The 10361-nt window shown below is 41.0% G+C and overlaps 1 protein-coding gene across 2 annotated transcripts in view; it reads left to right on the top strand.

Annotated features, from left to right (window-relative positions):
* NEDD9 (neural precursor cell expressed, developmentally down-regulated 9) overlaps positions 1-10133 on the top strand; it is a 181699-nt gene extending 171566 nt beyond the window's left edge. For both annotated transcript variants that reach the window (XM_036026509.1, XM_028511336.2), the window contains 5 exons: positions 1076-1177; positions 1631-1732; positions 3158-4405; positions 5655-5744; positions 7825-10133. In XM_036026509.1, the coding sequence (XP_035882402.1) occupies positions 1076-1177; positions 1631-1732; positions 3158-4405; positions 5655-5744; positions 7825-8334 (2052 nt within the window). In that variant the 3' untranslated portion in view covers positions 8335-10133. The remainder of the gene's footprint in view (positions 1-1075; positions 1178-1630; positions 1733-3157; positions 4406-5654; positions 5745-7824) is intronic.
* Positions 10134-10361: the final 228 nt, after the last annotated feature.

Raw genomic sequence — 10361 nt, forward strand, 5'->3', positions numbered from 1 at the left:
GTAGGCAGCCTGACGCCAGAGTTCTCATATTAGAGAAAGGATAAAAGATGACGGTCTCCTAAGGAACAATCAACTCTTCCTTATTTGCAAGATCTGTTCTCAGAACTGTCGTGGGCAATACTGAGGTGGGCTCTGTTAGTCACTCAGGGACAGGGTTTAGGCAGAAACAAGACCTTGGTAATTTAGAAGCCCTTGGGAGATTAAATACATTTCAAAATGAGTTTTAAATTCAAATGATTTCTCTGTCTGTGCTTAGGACACAGTGAAGTACAGAGACATGAAAACTCGAGCCTGTTGGGTGCAGTTTGTTTTGTTGACATTGGCTCCAGATGCCAGAGTTGTGATGAGTGTACTTGACTCTTGACATCCCCTGGACTTGGGTACAGTCGGGGATGCTTGCTTCCCTGGTGGAAATGGGAAAATGATTAGAGGCCTGAACTCTGTTTCTGGGGACTCCCTGACTTGGTATTTCATTTGTTTTCTAAGTTAGACTGAAAGCTACCAGAGGCTTCTAAAGGCAACAATTGTGTGAGCCTTAGCTTAACAAAAGTACTCTAGTGACCTATGGAATTTTAGTTGTAATCATAATAATGTCAGATGAAGAGGCATCCTGGGGAAGGTATGAGAGGAATTTTAAGTGGCCGAACTCTATTTGCGTTATTCACTTTACAAATAGTTTCACTACCTTAACATTTTTTTTTTTTCGTTATGCTGGGCTTTTGGTGCTCCAAAGCAATGATCTAGGATAATCATAATGTAAAAGTGATTCTCCCTAGAAGTACATTTTTGGGAATTGAGACTTTATCTGACCAACTTTGAGAGGATTTTGCTACCATGGGGAAGGGGGACAGAGATATTTCGGCTACTTGTTCTTCACTGGAATTCAAGAGGGATTTAAAAGTTTACTGACCCAGTATCCCCTTGTCTCCTTCCTTTTCTCTCTTCCCTATTTCTTGGATTTTTCTCTTCATTTCTTTTGATGAGGGAGTTGAAAGAGAAGTGTCTGATGAAGAGGCTAGGAGATTCACTCAGGACTTGAACTGAGAATTTTACACCTTTGTCTTCTTGCCCACAGGTGATAACCCCACTGAGGACAGGCCACGGCTATGTGTATGAGTACCCATCCAGATACCAAAAGGACATCTACGATATCCCTCCTTCCCATACCACTCAAGGGGTATGTACCAGGAGCAAGATCCCCACAGGACAGGAGCGCTTCAGGTGGCATTCCTTCAGGGCTACAGAGGAAAGGAAATTTACAAACTATCTATATTTCATAGGAAGTTTGATTTGTCTATTCAGGAGCCATTGTAGCTAATGTTATTTAAATTATCTGATAAAACTTTTTGTTGCTTATCACCTTATCATTTCAGAAAATATATCATTTCAACTACAGTTTAAAGTACAGACACTGGATATTTTACTTAAGATCATTTTTATATTCAGTATAATTCAAAAATAAGGAATTTAAAAAGAAAAATTTCACCAACCTTTTTACATAGAATGCTGTCAAAGAATAAGGCTGTAATACATAAGCTGGTAAATAAATCCATAACTAAAAGCTTAATAGCATAAAAAATGACAAGTATAAGACATTTCTATTCCAGGTAACTCAGGTATTTCCTTTTAGGTATATGACATCCCTCCATCATCAGTGAAAGGCCCTGTGTTTTCAGTTCCAGTGGGAGAAATGAAACCTCAAGGGGTCTATGACATCCCTCCTACTAAAGGGGTGAGTGAGCTTCTACAGATTAGCAGAAAAGTGTATGTGTGTGTATGTGTGTGTGTATTTACTGGATAAAGCAGGAAAGGCAGACCAAAGGGGAAAAACTAGTCTATGAGAGAGTAAAGGGATGAGAGATAAGGACAGGGGGAGGAAGAGAAGGCAATAATCAAAGATAACTCAGACCATGTGATTTCACTGATAATATGGCATATAAAACTGAAACTCATGGACACAGACACCAGGGTGGTGGTTACTGGAGGAAAGGGCATCAAGGATTGTGGAGAGGGCCTTATATATGGTGGAAGATGGTCTGACTTCAGGTGGTGGACACACAGTGCAATATGCAAATTTTGTATCACAGAACTGTATACTTGAAACCTATATGATCCTATTATTCAATGTCACCACAATAAATTTAATTTAAAAAAAACATGAACATAGTCCCTGCTCTCATGGAGCTCACGGAGAAAAGGGGAGACAGGCAAATAAATGAGCAGAAATAATTTCAAAAAAAGGTAACTCTAGGGATTCCACATTTAGGGCCCTTCACTAAAAAATTGGGGTAGTCATAAGGAAAATCAATAAGAAGGTAAAATCATTCATTCAGTTTGGCAAGCAACTAATATATCTCATGTATACAGAGTATTACAGTTTACTCAGTCCATGTATATGTGTTAATGAGTTTGATTCATTCTGTTATCCGCAGGAGGAGGCCTACACAAGTACAATTATCCTTATTTTGCAGATAAGGGAAGTATATCTCAGACATTTAAGTGGCTCATTAAGTATCCCACGGCTGGTAGATCTGGGGAGAGACATTAGGTCTTCTGACACCTAGTGCAGTGTGTTGATGCATACACTGCCTCTCAGCCTGAACCCTCCAAGGAAGAATACCCAGGAGGTGGTCAGAAACGTGGGACTGAATTTAGCACATGATTGTTTCAAATAACAACCCCCCAGGTACCTTTAAACTGAGATTTAATTTGTCCTCCTCTAAAAATGCTGGCAATTATTTATTTTATGAAGGAATTGACTACAAATGGAAGTTCATTTGTACTAAGAGTTCCCTGCCCTCTGAAAGCAATAATATAAAATATAATTGTAGAAAAACAAATAAATTAAAATATGGGAGAAAGCCTCAGGAAAAAAAAGAAATGTGGGACTGGGCCCCAGGGAGAGCAGCTCAGCCAGGAGGATCCACGCTACAGGCAGCAGTGGGGCCAGGGGAAGGATGTACATGTCAAAGGATGGAGGAAGTGGAGTGGAGCAGAGCAGATCCTTGGCAATACCTCTCAACAGTGAGTGGAGGTGGAGGAGGAGGCAGCAAACAGGACTGAGAATCCAGGACTTTATTTTAATATACAGTTGTTTCCGCATGATAACATGAGCCAACTCAACAAATACTACCTTCAATTTGTTCTTACTTTCCAGGTATACGCCATTCCACCCTCTGCTTGCCGAGATGAAACAGGGCTCAGGGAAAAAGAGTATGATTTCCCTTCTCCGATGAGACAAGCTGGAAGGCCAGACGTCAGACCCGAGGGTGTGTATGACATCCCCCCAACTAGTACCAAGCTGGTGGGGAATGACCTTCACATGAAGTATAACTGTGATGCTTCAGGAGCTGCTGAACTGGTGACACAAAGACACCAAAGCATTCCCTTGAAACACTCGCCCCCACAGCTGGGACCGTCAGTGGGCACTCAGAATGATGCATATGATATCCCACGAGGGGTTCAGTTTCTGGAACCACCAATAGAAACCAGCGAGAGAGCAAACCCTGAAGAAAGAAATGGTGTTTACGATGTCCCTCTGCACAACCCAGTGGATGCCAAAAGCTGTCAGGATGTGGTAGATGGAATCAACCGATTATCTTTCTCCAGTACAGGCAGCACCAGGAGTAATATGTCCACATCTTCCACCACCTCAAAAGAGTCTTCACTGTCAGCTTCCCCATCTCAGGACAAAAGGCTCTTGCTGGATCCAGACACAGCCATTGAGAGACTTCATCGGCTCCAGCAGACCCTGGAGATGGGCGTCTCCAACCTAATGGCACTAGTCACCACCACAGACTGGCGGTGTTATGGATACATGGAACGACACATGAACGAGATACACACCACGGTGGACAAGGTGGAGCTGTTTCTGAGGGACTATCTCCATTTTGCCAAGGGTGCTGTAGCAAATGCTTCCTGCCTCCCAGAACTCATCCTCTACAACAAAATGAAGCGGGAGCTCCAAAGAGTGGAAGACTCCCACCAGATTCTGAGTCAAACCAGCCATGACTTAAATGAGTGCAGTTGGTCCCTCAATGTGCTGGCCATCAACAAGCCCCAAAACAAGTGTGATGATCTGGACCGGTTTGTCATGGTGGCAAAGACAGTGCCCGATGATGCCAAACAGCTCACCACAACCATCAACACCAATGCAGAAGCCCTCTTCAGATCAAGCGCCGGCAGCTCACATGTAAAGAATGGGCCCGAGAGCATCATGAACTCCACTGAGTACCCCCACGCTGGATCCCAGATACAGCTGCTGCATTCTGGAGACCACAAGGCCCAGGCCCTCAACAAGACAATACCCCCAAGCCTGGGCAAGGACCAGCCTATAGCTGACTGTAGCAGCAGTGATGGCTCTGAAAGGAGCTGGATGGATGATTATGACTATGTCCACCTACAGGTAAAGAAACCAGCACCTACATTCACATTCAGGGAGCCCAGAACTAAGGCCTGTGAAGCTGGTAGGTTGGACTACCAGAAGAGAGAACACGATTAGTGTTAATCCTAGTGGGTCACTAATTAGAGGCAATGCACAGGAGGAAGAACAGTGACCTGAATGTCCAAAGTCCTCGGTTTGAGACCTTTTTCTGACACTAATTATGTGACCAACTTATGTAAACTCCCTGGATGTTAATGTCCTCATTTGGAAAACAGATGAAGCCCAGGGTTGTATTAGATCCCATTGATGAAAGAGCTTCCCCAAGAACCAGAGTGGGTCCTTAGGTAAACATACCAGCTCCACTTCTATTTACATTTTATGATATAGTTCCACAGGATAATTTTTTTTTAAGTGGGGGAGTTTAACTGTTAAGAAAAAATAACTGAAAACCTCTGCACTAGAGAATTTCTAAGGTCCCATCATCTCAAACTTGAAAACCATGACACATTTCCCAATTGACCTAGAACTTAACCTGCATATGGGAAATTGAGCAGTCAAAGTCTGCCTCCTATAGGTGGAAATTCTACCAAGTAGGCCTGGGATCCTGACAACTTGCCCTTTCACTGTGGGGGATTAAAGCATTCTACCAAGATCCATTATTTAGAATTTGGCTTAATTTCTTATTCTGCCATTCTTTTCATTTGACTAAGAACCAAAGATTATCCTAGGAACTATTGAACTACAATTCCCTTGAGCACAAGAAACTAGGGAAGGCAGCAATGAGCCATACCTAGTGCTAAGGAAAGGACTGGTTGTCCGACTCTGCCTTTTGAGAAATATTATTATGGTGTGGAATTGTAGATGATTCAAAGAAACTAGAAGTGCAATATAGACCACATTTAGACCTGGGTTAGGAGGTTAATGGGTTCACATATAATCTATTAGAAAATAAACCCAAGAAATAGTACTGGGTAAGGAGGCTTGCAGAGAGTCATGGATAGCTCTCCGAAAATGGTAAAGTAGAACAGAGAGGGCAGCACCCTGCATAGAAATGGGTTTTAGTTTGCAGCCCTAACGCACACAGTGACTCTGGAAGTCTGGCCGAGAAGCACGTCATCCCTGTCTGGGATTCACAGAGTCTAACTGGATATGCGGGAAATTACCAAGGCAGTGGGAAATGAAAGAGTATTTACACATTTGTCAATGAAATTGTTAGCATAAGTGAATCATAGTGGTGATGTAATGTTTTCTTTATGTTGGAAAATAATAGGGTAAAGAGGAGTTTGAAAGGCAACAGAAAGAGCTGTTGGAAAAAGAAAATATCATCAAACAGAACAAGCTGCAGCTGGAACATCATCAGGTAAGTTCAATCAGAACAAAACCACTTGGTATTGAAAAGATTTCCTGCTTAATAAGAAAGGTATAACTTCAAAAGATCATGATTTTGATCCTTCCAGCACACTTTGGTATAAATAAACTCCGGGGCTTATAATAGGAGGTAAGAACAAAGAGAAGGTTTATGATTTTAGTAATCCAGCTGGTGTACCTGGATTACATCCAAACAGCAATTTTTACAGGCTGAACATGTACATCTAACATATTAGGACTCTTGGTTAAGGCTGTTAATTTCAATGATCAAGACCTACTCAAGCTAGCCCAAGCAAACAGGTTCTAGAGTTAGGCCATAGTAGGGAAATTCGGTAACAGAAAATGAAGATGTAGCCAAGTCCAATGAGAACTAGGACTGTATATTCATTCTCCTTCTCGTACTTCCTTTGCTTCTCCCTAAATCTGCTTCCTTCTTCTCTATTTTCTTGTAATTTCCTCTGTTTATCTACTCATTTGGCTCCTCTATAACTTTGCAGAACCCATAAATGGTCACTCAAAGCCCTTTCTGTAGATGGCTTTTCATCTCAGCTTCCTCACCTGATAATCAACTCCTTCAGTGGCTCATTAAATTCCTAAAAAACATTCTGATTTGGTCATCTCTATTTGTTTGTATATCCATCTACCTACCTATGTCTTCCCTACAACATAAGCCTGTGGCTTGGCTGTTCTTGGTCAAATCCAAGGGTGGGAAGGCAGGATCCAATATTCTCAAAATATATCCAAGTCCATTTACTAAGGCCTTTGGGCAGGGCAGATTCATTCAAAAGTTGAGCTTCAGTGGGGCAGATATTGATGTGTATTACTAGGCAGGGGCATAAAAATAAAGAGAAATGAAATGATTTATAAGCCTTTTTTTTAGTTGAAATAAAATGGCATGTAGAGACGTGAAATGTGACACCACACTCAAGAAACCACAGTTCTCATCCTTGTTTTCTAACTACCCAGTGGTGTGCCCTTACACAAGTCAGTTAACCTCCTTGGACTTGTGTTACTTCTCTATAAAATGGGAAAACCTCTCACCCCTCTGTCTAACGAAGCGATAGTAATTCCTAAGAAGAAACAGATTCTGTAGAAAAGTAAAACTCATGGTGCATTTCTTGGGGAAGGAGCTGGGTGAGGTTATCCCTGCTCTGACTCAGCCCTAGCCCAGGGTGAAACATTGACTGGGTTCTATGTTGAGTTTACAGATAGTCCTTACTGCAAAAGAGTCTCTCTTGAGGTTTGTTGCTAGAGCTGGAAGTTGTTATCATTGCAACGTAAAGAATACACAATCTGGGTGAAGCAATGAGAGGAGAGGAAAGCTAATAGTCATTAAGTCTGATTCCGTGGCATGTCCTTTGCTTTCAACTCTGTGGAGCTGCTACGATGCAGAGTTAGCATTCAAATTTCCTTAGAGATATTCTTTTCCATAGTGCACATATAATATGTATTAGTCTTCCCTGTAGTACTGAATAATAACACTTATAAATCTGGACAGAAAGTGTAGGTTATGATTGTCATTGTCATTTACACTGAGCATTGGGTCATGGACTGTCATTTATACCAAAATAGGACATGGATTGCCATTTATCTAAGCATCTTGAAGAACAGAGTCAAGACTTTCCTCCAGAAGCAAAGTGTCATTGATTTACTTGAAAAAGAGATCCCTACATTTGATTTTTCCCTTGCACCACTCAACATTTAATAAACATTTACATAGAGGCCACAATATTCCAAACAGCATTGTAAGTACTTTATAAATATTTACTCATTTACCTTTCATAAAGGTGTAGGTAATAGAGCTGAGTTTAAACCCTATGCTGCCGTCCAGTCTAAGGGCAGAGGCAGCCAATCATCCAATGATAGAAAGTCAGAGCTGGAGGATTTCTTAGGGATCACCTTTCTCAACTTTTAGAGTTTACAATTTAGGAAAACAAGGCATGACCAAGCCCTCACATCTAATAAGCACCTGGGATTAAAATCTTGGTCTTTTAACTCTAAGCCCTGGTTAATTTTCATTACAGCACACTACCTTACCCTTAATGAAGTCTTTTGTTTTTTCTTCCTTGCAGCTAAGTCAGTTCCAGTTGTTGGAACAAGAAATTACGAAGCCGGTGGAAAATGACATTTCAAAGTGGAAGCCCTCTCAGAGCCTCCTGACAACAAACAGCAGCGTGGGTGCTCAGGACAGGCAGTTACTTTGTTTCTACTACGACCAGTGTGAGACCCATTACATTTCCCTTCTCAATGCCATTGACGCTCTTTTCAGTTGCGTGAGCTCGGCCCAGCCTCCGCGGATCTTCGTGGCACACAGCAAGTTTGTCATTCTAAGCGCACACAAACTGGTTTTCATTGGAGACACGCTGACAAGGCAGGTTGCTGCCCAGGACATTCGCAACAAAGTGATGAACTCCAGCAACCAGCTCTGCGAACAGCTCAAGACTATAGTTACGGCAACGAAGATGGCCGCCCTCCATTACCCCAGCACCACCGCCCTGCAAGAAATGGTGCACCAAGTGACGGACTTGTCCAGGAACGCGCAGCTCTTCAAGCGCTCTTTGCTGGAGATGGCCACGTTCTGAGAGGGAAGGAGGAAAGGGGTGCAGAGTGGGTTACTAAGGAAAACTGGAAATACTATCTGGTTTTTGTAAATGTTATCTATTTTTGTAGATATTTTATATGAAATTGAAATATTTTAACATTGTATGGTCTAGACAACATTCAGGGAGTTAGAGGGAGAACTTTTTTTTCTCTGTGTTGTTATGTACACACATACGCATCTAAGATATAAACTGTACAGAAACTTGGCCACTTGTGTGTATGTGCTTGTGTATTCGTGTTCGTTTATAGGTGTTTGATACATTCCATTAAAAACATGAATTAAGAAGCACCTTAGTAAACACATTTTAATGCTGCATTTGTTTTTAAGAAAACATACCAGTTTGTTGTAATATTGCTCTATGTATACTAGCAATTTATTCTGAGCCTGTCACTTCCACATCTGGGAAGCAAATTATTTCAAGTGTTCACCTTCCAAATAACAAGGCATGGTATATAACTTGTCCTTGTTTTGAAACTCCTTCTAAAATTGGCTATCTTAGGTACGTATTACAAAATGTCTCACTTCTGGTTGAAAAAGCCATCTTACAGAAAAAGTTTCAGAAAGTCTACATTGATCCAAGCTCCTATATTTTAGGTGCTGGAGAGAGAAGAGACACGTGTGTTACGCAGCCAAGTCCCCATTTAAGACTGAGTTGTTTGAACACCAATAGGACGTCACAATAAAAGGAGAGCATGTGCTTCTGTGGGGCTATTTAATGGTCTGTATTTTTTAATGATTTGGCCATGAGATTTTTCAAATGATGTTTTCAGATTTGTGAAAACCATATTATGTGCATCAGGAATTTATAAAGGCAAATCAGACTATGATCATCCACAAAAAGGATGGTTTCATCTGCCAGGTGCAAGTACAGGCCTTTCTGACTTTCAGTGTTCACTTAGGTGCTATTATCCCCCCATTACCTGAGGGAAACGGACCAGTTCCTTCATCACCTGAACTTTAGAGCCATGAGTCCACATCCTACTCAAAGAGAACTCATGGCTTGAGCTTGCACCATCTTTAAACATGCATAGGCATACTTGACACTTAGAGTAGCTATTTGAGCCCATCTAGTCTTTACTACTCTGTCTGGCCAACGATCTTGTGTACACAGCCCACCACCATCTTACCACTCAGTGCAGCATCCATTCCATAGTCTGTCCCCTTGTACCTACTAGTGTTGCACAGCACAGACACACCATAAGCCACCTGATTGATCATGCGGCAAATAAAATACTTCCTGCCTGGTGAGAAAATGTATTCACATACTACCAAGTCAAGAAGCACACTATCTTTCAGCCCACTTACTTAATGGTTTTATTCCAGCTTGTTTGAAAACATTTTTATTTGCAATATGTGCTTTTACTGAATTAAGCTTGCATTTTAAACATCCAAGTCATTGGAACATGGCAAGATTTAAAGAGCAGAATGAATGATCTCAGTATGGTAAAACACCAGTGAAACTTACCATAGAAGGTGCTTTTCAAAACAACTGTTATTGTAGTTCTCAAAGTTCTGTCCTGCCAAAAGAAGATTAAAGGTTGTATTATTATATGACAAGTAAATGTGTGGGGAGGAAGGGGATTACTGAAAATTGACAACACTTGAAAAAGCTTAGAAGCGTGTCCTTGTAGATTTCATTATAAATGTGTATTTCTTAGATGACAGACTTGTTCTAAGTGGTGACATTTCCCAGTTTTAAAACCAAAATGTTCAATCTGTATTCTTTTTGTTATCTTGTATGTAGAGGCTATTTTAAATCATTAAATTTTTTAGATCTGTTTTTGTGGCCACTGGGTTTTCTTTTCCACATGTCCTTCCTTATCACAGAATTAAACATAGGCTTATTTTGGCACTCCCAATAGTCAATTTATCAATATTATAGATCTGGATTTTTTAGGAAAATCCAGTTGTGTATTTTTTGGATTTTGTGTCACTTCAGAATGTATTTGCATTTGAAGAAAATGCTGAAATCTGTGAACATTACCAAACCCAAATATCTTGAACAAG

This window comes from Phyllostomus discolor, chromosome 5 (genome assembly GCF_004126475.2).
Source record: "Phyllostomus discolor isolate MPI-MPIP mPhyDis1 chromosome 5, mPhyDis1.pri.v3, whole genome shotgun sequence".
Lineage (NCBI taxonomy): Eukaryota > Metazoa > Chordata > Mammalia > Chiroptera > Phyllostomidae > Phyllostomus > Phyllostomus discolor.